The sequence below is a fragment of the Callionymus lyra genome, chromosome 11 (assembly GCF_982586985.1).
Source record: "Callionymus lyra chromosome 11, fCalLyr1.hap1.1, whole genome shotgun sequence".
In the NCBI taxonomy this organism is placed as follows: Eukaryota; Metazoa; Chordata; class Actinopteri; order Syngnathiformes; family Callionymidae; genus Callionymus; species Callionymus lyra.
Window position 1 is genome coordinate 504,216 of NC_141828.1, and position 14,203 is coordinate 518,418.

At 40.8% G+C, this 14,203-nt stretch overlaps 1 protein-coding gene across 2 annotated transcripts in view; it reads left to right on the forward strand.

Annotated features, from left to right (window-relative positions):
- The window catches only part of slc8a1b (solute carrier family 8 member 1b), a 141,877-nt gene that overhangs the window by 13,164 nt on the left and 114,510 nt on the right, over window positions 1-14,203 (forward strand). For both annotated transcript variants that reach the window (XM_087803291.1, XM_087803290.1), the window contains exons 2-4: window positions 3,515-4,429; window positions 6,350-6,514; window positions 8,578-9,368. In XM_087803291.1, coding sequence (XP_087659417.1) covers window positions 3,560-4,429; window positions 6,350-6,514; window positions 8,578-9,368 — 1,826 coding nt within the window. In that variant the 5' untranslated portion in view covers window positions 3,515-3,559. The remainder of the gene's footprint in view (window positions 1-3,514; window positions 4,430-6,349; window positions 6,515-8,577; window positions 9,369-14,203) is intronic.

Sequence of the window (14,203 nt, forward strand, 5' to 3'; positions counted from 1 at the left end):
ACGCCTCCTCAGTCTGCTTCAGATTCACACGCTTTATTTAAGGAATCAACTCTTAGAAATGGAAGCATCACCGTTATGTACATTTTAACTAGTTCATGAGACAAAGAGTTTCAAGACCTTTACAGCAACATTGGTTTTATTGTGTTGTTTCTCAAACATGTTCAGTAGAGAACGACCCAGAGTACCTGGGACGAAGAAAAGGGGGTTTTCCCCGATAAGGTGTAAATGAAATATGAAATGAATATTCCAAAATTGATTGCACAAAGATTGTGTTGAGACCTTTCACGCTTCACCTGATTTAATAACAAACTGTAACATGGAGAAATCTGGTGTTTCCCGGAACATCACTGGAACTCCTGGTTTAATAAGGTTCAGATGAAGGGGGGGCGCTTGATTCACACCTGTCAGAGGAACGATGGTGTTATTGCAACTGAAACATTGTAGCTTTAAATCATCTTTATCTTTCCCGCACACCAGACAGCAGAGTGAACTCCAAAGCGAATGGAATCATCAAAGTACAGTAAAAGTGTCAGCTGCGTATTTATTGTTATTCTTTCAGGGACGATGGATTTGTCTCAAGATACCGTGTCCAAGGTTTCTGTCCATTATTAAAGTCTCCTCCCGTAGCATTACAGGCAAAAAAAAGAGAGAATACGCAGCAATTATTCAATTCAATTTTATTTAAAGTGTCTTATCATTACAAAGTTATCACATTAATTATAAAAATAAATATGAAAAATGCAGCAAAATATATTGTTCAGCCTCAGGCATACATCGCTATTAGCATTTATAGTTTTTATTTTCATTGAGCAGATTCTCGTGTCTTAACCACTCTATGACGAACACGTAGAACTCTATTTATCAGGATAATATACATTATTATTATTATAAATTGCATTTTTTAATTAGATTAAAACATGTGTTACTGGATGTTACATTTCTAGCAGGTTTAGCATTATGTATACAATTATTTTATAACTATTATTTGTTATAATAGTTTCAATTTAAATTTCGGGCGCACAGTTGCGCAGTGGTTAGTGCGATCGCCTCACAGAAGGTTGTAGGTTCGCTTCCAGGTTGGGAGTAAAAGCACTTCTGTGTGGAGTTTGAATGTTCTCCCCCAGTGTTGCGTGGGTTTACTCCGGGCACTCCGGTTTGAATTAAAGTCGATCTCGGCTCCTGGAAGAATTGCAACATGTAAACCATTGATTCGGAATCTTGTCTTCCTCACCAACATGGATTATTTTCCTCATTCCCGACGCCTGCTTATCGCTCCTCGTATAAACCCGGCCACGGAAACATCGTTATCTGTGTCAACCCCTCAAGACCTTGTTTGACGTCACGTTCACATCACAATCTCACATCCACGCATCTGAACCTTCGATACTGGATGATGCTTTAACTCATCCGGCTGAGCTATGAACCCACGGCGGTCGACGTCCTGGGGATAAGAAATTACAGTAATAGAAGTGTGGTATTCGAGGATAATTACAGAGCAGCGGCGATTGTCACAGTGAGCAACAGAATCTCCAACACTCCAGCTGAACATGTCCCGTGGGCTTAAGATAGTAGCATTTTTCAAACCTCTGGTGAATCACTGTTTGTAGCCTCTCAGCCTGTTTAGCATCCACCTGCAAGATTATGAAGCCTTTTGAGGTGAACCCAGCGATGTTGACAGTTAATTACATAACAAGTGGTCTCGAACCAATAATGTGCCTCGTTTGCCCCTCAGAGAATGAGCCAACAATATGCAATTTACTCATTACATGTTGAAAGTGCTGAGATGTGCACACTTGTTGAAGCACTGTGTGTTTTCTGTGAGGCCAATGTTCAGCCTTCTGGTAGATTAGCCCAAATTAAAAACTACGTTTGAAGCATTTATCTTACATCCACTTCAAACACATCCCATCCGTTACCCCCTAACCCTTTTTTTGATGTGCGTGGCCATATTTGGGATTTGACTCACAGACCTACTTAAGTTTCGCAGTGGGCGTCCTTCTCACTAGTAGCCATTTAGCTAAATTTAAAAAAACAATATATGCCTTTTTTTGTAGGGGGTACCTTTTGTAAGCATGACATGAGCTTCATTTGGACTTAAGTTGAGTGGGTTCTGCTAGTGTATTTGCTCTATAGGAACAAGTGGAAACCCTGCCCTCTCTCTCCTTCGAAGCTGAACTGTGAACACTTTCTTCCAATACGCTTCTGCCGCGCAGCTACGGCGGCCACACCGATGGATATATAAGCACAGGCACAACCGGATACTCATTTTTTAACATGATCATAGTACTGCCCCAAAATATTGCCCACTAAATTGAGCCTAGGTCGCTCATGCCTAGGACCGTCACTAAGTTTTTGATGTGGTAAGCTGACAAAATTATGTCGCAAGTGGTTCTTTAATATGCTATGTCTTAAATCGTGCACTTCTATAAGTGCAGTGCTTCACAGTACACTGTAAGACAGTGCACTTACTTGTGAAGTTTGCAAATTTGGACAGTGTAGTTCTGTCTTAAATCAAACTCTGCTGCTACACCCTTACAGTGTAGTACTGTCTCAAATCAAACTCTGCAGCTAAACACTTACAGGAAATGACTCGACAGCTTCTTTTTCTACTACTTTTTAACACTGTATGTAACCAGTCGTTGAAACACTATCACCGACACTTGTCAGTGACGTAGCTTCAGTTTAGATTCAGTTTAGCTTCAGTTTAGCTTCAGTTTAGCATCAGTTCAGCTTCAGTTTAGTCTCAGTTTAGCTTCAGTTTAGCTTCGTCTACGTCACTAAGATGGAGGACGTTGAGGGTGGAAAGTGTCCATCGATCCACACTCAATTTTCTTGCCTTTTGAGTGCTCATTGCACACTACATTTTCGCACACAAATCATCGCGACAAACTTGTGCCCTGAGAATATTAAGTGAAAGTGCAGAAAGGCACATTGGGACACAGCATAGACTTTTTCTTTAGAAATGTCTCCAAAAAGTCTCTGCATCGTTCAGAAAAATGTAATAAACATGAATTTTAAATCACTGGAATACATTCAATACCAGACCTGCAGATCTATTGGCAGACTAGTGATAAATTCCCCCTAAAAACTGGCATCTTATCTCAGTCGCCAGCTTGAGCATTCAATTTCATTTTTAATAATTTATTTCTTTATTGAGACCAAACGTCTTCCATATCCCACTCTGTTGACACCGGTGTTATCAGAGCGAGCCACTCCTGGCTGCAGGACCTGAGGCTTGGTAGGTTGTTGCTCCTGCGGGACATGAAGTGAAGGTGGAATCGTGTCCCGCTGAGCTCTGGTGAGAGCTACTCTCTAAACCAGCTGGACAAACATCTGAGAGCGGAAAACAAACCTCCAGATCTTTCTGTGATCCTACTACATCCAAAACTCTGGAGAGAGTATCACCCTCGACTTTTAATGACTATTTAACCGATGGATACACAGGTCGTTTGGCGGGTTGATGGATGGATAAGGTCATCACAAAAAGTTAATTTGTGCTCTCTTCTATTTGCAGGTTCCTGATCTTTCATAGGTGCTGAACTCTGGTCTGGTCATCATCATGGGTCATTACTCCCCGTCAGGGTCCCTTGCTCTGAGGTTAGCAGTGCTCACAGTCGTTCTCCTCCTCCGAGTCCAGCCGTCGCAAACCGGAGCTCCACCCGAGCCCAACCTGGGTAGCTCGGTGTCTGCCGTGTCCACCAATAAAACGGAATGCAGCAAGCCGGAGGAGTGCCGACCCGGAGTCATCCTGCCCATATGGGAGCCCTTGAACCCGTCTTTTGGCGATAAGGTGGCCAGAGCCACGGTTTACTTTGTGGCGCTGGTCTACATGTTCCTGGGCGTGTCCATCATCGCCGACCGCTTCATGGCGTCGATCGAAGTCATCACTTCGCAAGAGAAAGAGATCACCATCAAGAAACCCAACGGGGAAACCAGCACGACGACCGTGCGGATCTGGAACGAGACGGTCTCTAACCTCACCCTGATGGCTCTCGGTTCCTCGGCTCCGGAAATCCTTCTGTCGGTCATAGAGGTCATCGGTCACGGGTTCGAAGCCGGCACGCTCGGACCTTCCACCATCGTGGGCTCGGCAGCGTTCAACATGTTCGTCATCATCGGCCTCTGCGTGTACGTGGTGCCCGACGGCGAGACCAGGAAGGTGAAGCATCTTCGGGTCTTCTTCGTCACGGCCACCTGGAGTATCTTCGCCTACATCTGGCTCTACCTCATCCTGTCGGTCATCTCCCCCGGGGTGGTGCAAGTGTGGGAAGGGCTGCTCACCTTCTTCTTCTTCCCCATCTGCGTGCTGTTCGCCTGGGTCGCCGACCGCCGCCTGCTCTTCTACAAGTACGTGTACAAGCGTTACAGGACCGGGAAGCAGCGAGGGATGATCATCGAGACCGAGGGCGACCGTCCACTTCCTTCCAAGGTAAAGAGACAATAGTGATGAAGGCTTTAACGATCGATAGTCTCTGAAACTGTAGCTGAGTAGACCTCAGTTTAAATCATGTCAATTCAGATATGAATCATCTGCATACTATCACAAATCAGCCTAAAACTACCCTTGAAATGTCAAGGGCAGAAAACATTAGCAAACGCTTCCTTTTTCCTCATTTACATTCATAGAAAACCAGCGGAACCAAAGAAAGATTATATTTTCTTTCTTCGGAGGAAGTGTATCTGCAACAAATCAAATTAGTCACCTCATTTCACCAATAAAACACACTGTTTTAATTTGCATGTTAATGTCTGCTTATTAAATCCACTGACTATGAAGATGTTTTCTCATCATTAGGATTCAAGGATATTATAAGACTTCTAGTAACCCGTGTGTATTCAGCTGATGATCCAGTTATTTACCAAGGATGTAGAAAGACTTTTTGAGAAGTTTAAATGGAATCTTTTGTTTTTAAAAAGGGCCAACAATTGAATCAGAATAAGTATAAAGGGAAAGTGGCCAATGTGTAGTTAAGATACTCATAGTTACACCTTTGAACAACTAATAAGGATTCTTCAAACCTAGTGTTGCCGTTTGTATTCTAGCGACTGACGCTGCCTAATCATCTTATGAAAGCAAATATTCATCCAATAAGATAGAAAGGACACGTATGTCCCCAAAAAATGACTAATGATCCAAAACTCCAAATGTTAACCTTTCGCTCAGAGAAAACAAAACATTATAGGAAAATGTATGGATTTAAACCTTATTTCTTCTGTAGAAGAAGAAAAAATGTTGTAGAGAAAAAAATATTTTCAGTTTGTTTTCCAGCGGAATTGCCCGGGAGTGCTCTTAAATTAAATCTTCTTAAATCTGGTTAAATGGGCATCGAGGGGATACACATGCAAACAGCAGCCGTCAGAAAGAAAACTGTAAAGTACTTTTCTGTCACTAAATTAATGATAAAGGATTAAGAAGTAGTTTGCAACTGTTCATCACCCTTTTACGTTGCGTTTGCAACACGAGCAACAAAAGTTTCTGATTCAGATTTTGGTTGAAAACTGCAAGTAAGTAAGTAAGTAAGTAATTTTTATTTATATAGCGCTTTTCCAGACCAGGGTCACAAAGCGCTTAAACAATCAAAACAATATTCAATAAAGTATATACTTTAAAGGTCAAGATAAAACTGATAACACAACAGGAGTTCCAGAGAATCAAGGAAAAGCCTGAACAAATAAGAACGTCTTAAGATGTTACTTAAAGGAGTCAGTAGATCTATCAAGCGCAAAGAGAGAGAAGATCTTTCCAAAGCTTTGGAGTAACAGCCTGGAGAGATTAGTTTTATAGACAATAAATTCAGAACATCTTGTTTTACATCAAAGAAGGTGAAATCCCCAGTTCATGTATTTTTTGTTAATATTAATAAAAAACTGAATTAACTTAATTTGTCATTTTTAACAAACTTTGATCTTTGATCTGAACATTTTTTTTAATATTGAATAACTATTAAAAAATTAATACAATCCTTACCAGTTTAAATAAAAACACAGTATCACAGTAGAATAATATCGTTACGGAAACACAATTGATCATGGTAAGTAAATACGTGGATATCGTGCCGTTACAACTCAAGCGTCCTTGATCTAAAACAGCCAGTCAAAGGACGCGTCTTTACAAACAAAAGAAAAAACTTTGAATTGGTTTTGGTCAAACTATACGTTGTTACATTTTTGGAATATTTCAATTACTATGTGTGAGAATTGTTTACCAAGAGTCTTCTTCTTTCTTCTTTCTTCGTCTTTTTGAAACACAAGAAAAATAATTGAGGTTAATATATTTAACCAGTTTTACATTCTGTTACGTATACTATGGGTTTATATGTTACTTAAATACATGTGCATTGGCGCTCAGGTGGATATCGAAATGGACGGGAAGATGCTGAACTCTCACGGTGTGGACTTCCTGGATGGTACCCTGGGTCTGGATATTGACGAGAAGGACCTTGATGAAGAGGAGACGAGGAGAGACATGGCCAAGATCCTGAAGGAGCTGAAGCAGAAGCATCCAGACAAGGAGGTGGGTTTGATAGACACGGCGGAGGATTTCTTTAAAAGGCGGTGTAATGATTCGCCTGCTGGGTCCAGACGACCTGACGTGACGTTTCCACAGGAACGTTTATAACGGGGCGATGAGAATGGTGACATGCTAACCAAACCTGAGGCCAACGGAGACATGCACTGACACTTTATTTACATGGGCATAGTGTGGGATGGATGGGCGAGCGTAAACATAAATGGTTGGAATCGTGCAACAAACAGTAGAAAAGAAGAACCTGCAGTTTTGTTGTAATGGGCACTTCATTCAGAACTGATGTTTGCAGTCGACTCCTCGCTCCCCAATACATCCTGAGGCAATTTTCTCAAGCCTTAACTCTGTAGGATTAAGTAGCTTCAGGCGTTGAGTGCCACCCTCCGAGGTTTGGCTCGGGACGCCACACTTCTTGATATGGCTCACAGGTTGTGGTACCTATTTGGACTTTTGCACTCCAGGGAATTGACTGAGGGGACTTTTACTTTATTTTACTTTCCTGAATTATCAAAGGAAAGACATTATTTGCTTGACCTTAAAGATGATGCCGTCTGATGACGTTGAACTCAAGTCCTGAGCAATGATGACTCTGAAAATGTAAAGTTGATGAAGCTTCATGAAACAGTGTCATTATCTTCAGAGTCCACTAGATGGTAGTGATGTGTTGATGAAGCTTCATGAAACAGTGTCATTATCTTCAGAGTCCACTAGATGGTAGTGATGTGTTGATGAAGCTTCATGAAACAGTGTCATTATCTTCAGAGTCCACTAGATGGTAGTGATGTGTTGATGAAGCTTCATGAAACAGTGTCATTATCTTCAGAGTCCACTAGATGGTAGTGACGTGTTGATGAAGCTTCATGAAACAGTGTAATTATCTTCAGAGTCCACTAGATGGTAGTAATGTGTTGATGAAGCGTCATGAAACAGTGTCATTATCTTCAGAGTCCACTAGATGGTAGTGATGTGTTGATGAAGCTTCATGAAACAGTGTCATTATCTTCAACGTCCACTAGATGGTAGTGATGTGTTGATGAAGCTTCATGAAACAGTGTCATTATCTTCAAAGTCCACTAGATGGTAGTGATGTGTTGATGAAACTTCATGAAACAGTGTCATTATCTTCAGAGTCCACTAGATGGTAGTGATGTGTTGATGAAACTTCATGAAACAGTGTCATTATCTTCAGAGTCCACTAGATGGTAGTGATGTGTTGATGACGCTTCATGAAACAGTGTCATTATCTTCAACGTCCACTAGATGGTAGTGATGTGTTGATGAAGCTTCATGAAACAGTGTCATTATCTTCAAAGTCCACTAGATGGTAGTGATGTGTTGATGAAACTTCATGAAACAGTGTCATTATCTTCAGAGTCCACTAGATGGTAGTGATGTGTTGATGAAGCTTCATGAAACAGTGTCATTATCTTCAGAGTCCACTAGATGGTAGTGATGTGTTGATGAAGCTTCTTGAAACAGTGTCATTATCTTCAGAGTCCACTAGATGGTAGTGATGTGTTGATGAAGCTTCATGAAACAGTGTCACTATCTTCAGAGTCCACTAGATGGTAGTGATGTGTTGATGAAGCTTCATGAAACAGTGTCATTATCTTCAGAGTCCACTAGACAAAGGAAAATAGAGCAGAGACTCCGCTCTATTTTCCTTTGTTTTGAACAACTTTTCTAATGAAACATCATTTTAAAAGTGATGGCGCCACCTACTGACCTCTGAACAACATATCACTATTTCATGAAGCTTCATCAACACATCACTACTGATGGATATTAGTAGTGGTTTCAGAGGAATTACACCTTCGATTATTTGAACATTTATCTTTTCTGAAGGATGTTTACAAAACAAAGACTTGTAAATATTTATTTGTATTACAGTCAATTAAATATAAAATGACACGAAAAGCCTTCCAAATAAAAGTGTAATGATGAGTGATCGATGTCGTCCATCTGTCAGAGGAAAGAGGTTCCATATTGTGAGGAGGACGAGATAATAATCCACTGGAGATAAAAAGGTTCTTATCTCTGTGTCCCACCAGGTGGAACAGCTGATAGAACTGGCCAATTACCAAGTCCTGAGCCAGCAGCAGAAGAGCCGAGCGTTCTATCGCTGCCAGGCCACTCGGCTGATGACCGGCGCCGGCAACATTCTCAAGAAGCACGCAGCCGACCAGGCGAGGAAGGCCGTCAGCATGCACGAGGTCCGCTCCGACATCGGAGAGAACGACCCGGTGTCCAAGATCTTCTTCGATCCGGCCACCTACCAGTGTCTGGAGAACTGCGGCACCGTGGCGGTGAACGTGGCCCGGCGTGGCGGGGACTTGGCGAAGACCATCTCAGTGGAATATCGTACAGAAGACGGCACCGCCAACGCCGGCTCCGACTATGAGTTCACCGAAGGTGTGATTGTTTTCAAGCCCGGCGAGACCATGAAGGAAATCCGCGTCGGGGTCATCGACGACGACATCTTCGAGGAGGACGAGAACTTCCTGATTCATCTTTCCAACGTGAAAGTGCTGACATCCGACGGAGAGGACCTGGAGGAAGATGAGTCCGCCAACCACGTGGACTGCGTCGCTTGCCTTGGCTTACCGTCCACCGCCTCCGTCACCATCTTCGACGACGACCACGCTGGTATATTTTCCTTCGAGGAACCCGTTTGCCACGTGAGCGAGAGCGTGGGCACCATGGAGGTCAAGGTGCTGAGGATGTCGGGCGCCCGTGGCATCGTCACGCTGCCGTACAAGACGGTGGAAGGAACGGCGAGAGGCTGCGGCGAAGATTTCGAGGACTCTCACGGAGTCCTGGAGTTCCAGAACGATGAGATCTTGTAAGTACATCTTGACTTCTCTTCATGCTGCTGATATTTGAAGTGGAGGAAGAGGGCCGGTGGTCACAGAAGTGGCAAATGGACCGACTCCCAGAATCACCATCATTTTATCCCCTTTATCTGCTGAAAAATCTTCTGATTCTCTTTTCTGTCCTGGATTGTTTCTGGCTGCTGTTAAACTCCTCTGTGGGTTCAATTGATTCGTAGGAGCTTTGCAGCGAAGCGAGTTTAAGCCGAGGCGATTTTTTTTGTTAAACCCCCGGAGATGAAGTCGAGCGAAAGGATTTCAATCTCGGTTGGTAGTTTCTTAGTCGCAGAAGAAAACTCATGTCGGGGAAGTTTTTGATGGTGAAATTTGTGTCATTGAGTCTAATCTTAGGCTTCAATGCTTCACGGTGGAGAAAATGATTAGAAGAACTAGAAGTTCATGCGAGTGATACTGTAGATGTTTCGTTGTTGACTTTTTCACTTCCTAGGTATCAATGTTCTCCTTTAGTGTAATTGCTGTTTTCAAACATTACCCGACATCAAACACAATTATTGCTCATTGTTCGCAGCACCAGGTGGTCTCTAATGTCTCGAGCGTTCAGGTCGTTACCGTAAATTACTATATGCAGTAAAGTCTTTAAGGCTCTCAGCTCTGGCTGTGGAGAGAAGAGACTAAAAACTCTTTCAAAGATGCTTTTTGTATCTAATCCACCTCCGTTGGGTCGTCATGGACACGGATCTTGCGTTGACGGGTCGTTACGATGAGTCCACACTTCATATCTACATGAATCAGATTAAATCATGTAGATATGTCGTTCTGACAGGATTATTTTGAGGCAAGATTAGGTCAATTGTAGAGACTTTTGAGTTTCATTCTGTCAGTAAAATTTTGGAGCAAAATATTCTTTCATTTTAAAAGACTCTGGGTTGCATTCTGTCAGTATTATATTGAGGCTAAATATACCGAACTGTAAAATACTGTGGTTTTGTTTTGACAGTCTTATTCCAAGGCTAGATTTTGTGACTTGTTACATAGTCCTGGTTGAGTTCTGTCAGTATTATTATAGGGCCAAATATGGTTAACTTGGAGCACTCTCTGGGTTACATCCTTTCAGAAAAAAAATTGGGGCAAAATTGTGTCAATTGTAGAGACTTTAAACTTTCATTCTGTGAGTATAATTTTGGAGCAAAATATTTTTTTCCATTTTAACAGACTCTGGGTTGCGTTCTGTTAGTATTATTTTAAGGCTAAATATTCCAAACTTAAAAAAAAGTCTAATATCTAGGCTAGATTTTGTAAATTGAAACATTTGGCCTGGTTGAGTTCTATCAGTATTATTATAGGGCAAAATATTTTAAATTGTAGCAGACTCTGGGTTACATACTGGCAGAAAAAAGTTTGGGACAACATATTGTCAGTTGTAACAGACCTATTCTCCTCAATTTGTGGATTAATTTTGCCAGTTTTAACAGACGTTGGTTGCATTTTGTCAGAATTATGTTGGGGGCAAATGTTTTGTCAATTGGAACAGAATCCGGTCAACCTCCAAATCCCAATAAGTCCCAATCTTACCTGCCTCATGACGGGAATCCAGAGCAGCCACCAACACCCTCGTGGCTCTATTTTTGTTTCCTGACAGAAATATCTCACTCTTTTACGCTAAGTATGTCAGTGAAACCTCTTATATTCGCCGTTGACGAGTGTTTGTAGACATCGTGGCGAGAAGAGCTGCTTGTCTATTCTTGTAGCTACATTTCTCAGCCAGTTTGCGGAGCAGATTCTCACATACGGAGACGTATTAAGGTCAAGATATCAGGAATGGGAGCGTGCAGGTGGAGGCGCACAACACAAAGGGCAGCCCTTGAATCCTTGAAGACAGAAAGGCTAAACACACACACCGTCACACACACACACTCTCACACACACAGATTTCCATAAACAGGCAGGAAGTAGACGGAGATGGTGGGATCATATAATGAGGTTTTTCCAGCGAGCAGACTGAGGCTTCACACTCCACTAGCCAGCACACATTATTCTTTTCAGAAACATGGAAGTTCAATTGGTGCATATGTGTGCGTTTGAGTGTCTGTACTTTCCATATTTCTCAAAGGGTTCAAAGTCCAAATCAATACGTAAACGATTCCTTTCACTACACACATAGGTGAAGGCGAAGTAAGTTGGGTGTGAAGTTTTTTCAATTAGTTTAGTTTTTTTAGTTTTTATTTCTTGATATTAAGCTGAGGGGAAGTTATGGGATGTTTCAACGAACGCAAATTTGAACGCCTCAAGTTTCTTCTGTGTTATTTTGATCATTCGCTTTGTGTTTTTTACATGCAAACCTGCTCAGTTCACCGAAGTAACGACACACAGTTTGTGTGAATGTTAACCTAAAAGCTAATATGCCAGAAAAAGAATCAATGAAACCTAAAACGTGCTCCGTCTCATCGATAACACTCGCTATACAATGACATGCTAACGTTAAAAAATACTACTACTACTACTACTACTACTACCACCGACTCAATACGTCTTTCGTACCACAAACCTTGTTGTGCGCGACACTTTTTCCGACCATTAAAAACAATCCGCATGAGCAAACGTAAGTTTATCTGGGACCGGGTCAATGAACGAGGAGTTTATAATTGTGGTTCGACATATGTTCGTTCGTTCATCATGAAATTATGAAAGCATAGAATGGATAACAAGCCCGCCATTAGAATATGCAAATGACTTAACACTGTTATTAAGAACAAGGTTTTGAACAGATGAGCAGAACTTCATACAGTACCTGCCTAAAGTGATAGTTCAAAATCAACTCAAATTTCACTCGTTTTCTACTCACCCTCATGTCGACTAAGGGTCCGGATTATTTTCAGACTAATCCGTTCATTTCTAGTGTTACAGGCTGAACTGTATTAGCACTACAGTTGTTAGCCTGGTTGTAAATCGAGGGGTTTTGCATGATTTCATTTTGTTATTTGTTATTTTATTTTGAAAACCTTTAACCGGATGTTGGTCTGTGCAATTATTGGAGGATGAATATAGTTTAAATTTGCGACCGGAAGCATCTACTCGCCAGTACAACGAGGAGAAGGAGCGACAAGAAGGTTTTCCCGAGCGTCCAGTGATTGAGGAGGAGAACAAAGTGCTTTATTTTCTTAAACTTTTCAGCAAATTAATGCTGTTTATTGTTTATTGTTGGCGGCATCATTTCACACTTCAGTACGGTGGCCATGAAAGGACAAACGACAAATAAATACATAAAATAAAACGCATCCCGAAAACTTAAATCAATTTCACCAAAAAAAACAAGGAAAACCGAGGAAGGTTGAATTTAATTGTGGAAGATCACGATGCGTTTATTACCTCGTTTTAAGCACCATTGGGTCGCGGCTCATGGCAAATTGATCGTCTTGACAAAGTATTTCTTAATGTAATTTTCCACCTGTCAAAAGATCAATACACACACCTCACTTTCTGTCAATTAAATCTTGTTGCACTTTTGTTTTGGGTGGTTTGCGCCGTTCTTTTGGTGAATGTGCTTTTGTTTTATGTAGTTTGCCTCTCAGGGCCACCGTACTTCAGTCACGTTGATATTCCATTTACATTTCTTTGCCAAATAAACTCACTTGAAATAAAAAGTAAACATTTAATTCAACGATCAAAGAGACGACATTGTAACGCAAACTCGCGGTGAGAACATTAAACAAGGATTATCCTGAGGATCTATCTGAGATTATCTCCGTATTAACTTGTTATAGTATCAGTGTAAATGATAATGAGCGGTTATGAACTCTTGGTGTCTCTCACACACACACACACACACACACACACGTACGGTAACACATACTTGTGTGTGACAGTGGCATCATTAGCACAAGACATGTAGTGAATTAATTAGTGTCGGAAGATAACAAGTACGTGGGAGAAGAGCTTTTTCTTCTCCTGCTCAGGGACCATCAATGATTACAACCTCTTCACTTGTTTTAATCAAATCTTCTGGACTCTTCGTCCTCTGGTTAAACATCTTGTCAGTCCAGAGCGTAAGTACTTCCGACAAAACACACAAAATAAACACTTCTTACCTCGAACAAGTTTTGTTAAAAGAAAACGGTACAAGGACAACAACATCAATCTTAATAATCTTTTGAATATATTGAAAATTACTGCAGTTATTAATTAATGTTAAGTAAATTAATGTCTGTTTTTGTCACTTAATGCGATGAACAAATCAAGTTATAATATAAAAATAACAATTTGTTAAGCAGTTCTTTAAAATGATATATTCTCATGTATTGACAATAAAAGTTGAATTAAAATGCAGGAAAAGTGCTAATGTATAAAAAGTATAGTTTTAAAATGTATTTATTTAAATCATTTTGATTCGTTCCTTCCACCAATCTTGATAAATGAGAAGGAAAGTCAGCAGCTTGACAGATGAGCTCTAACCAACTGCCTTCACTAAACAGCATCACCATGACAACCACAGGGACGGCTGAGGTGATAAGAGATTCAGTCTTTCACTGAAATATCATTGTTTTTGAGCGACGTTTACCACATTATTACATCAGCAGGTGTTTGGCTCTTCAATACATTTTAAACATTAATACTGTTCATCGTCTTAAAATGTAATTCACGTGTATTATCATTGTTTATGAACTATATTATTTCCATTACGTTATATAGTAAAATCAAAAAATATTAATTCAGTTTTACAGGAATATTATTGCAAAAATATGATCATAAAATACGTGGAAATATAGTAGAACAGAACTTTAGAACCAGTTTACAATTTGTTCAGAAGAAAAGAAAATGATCGATTGTAATTTTACAAAACATCTTCGTG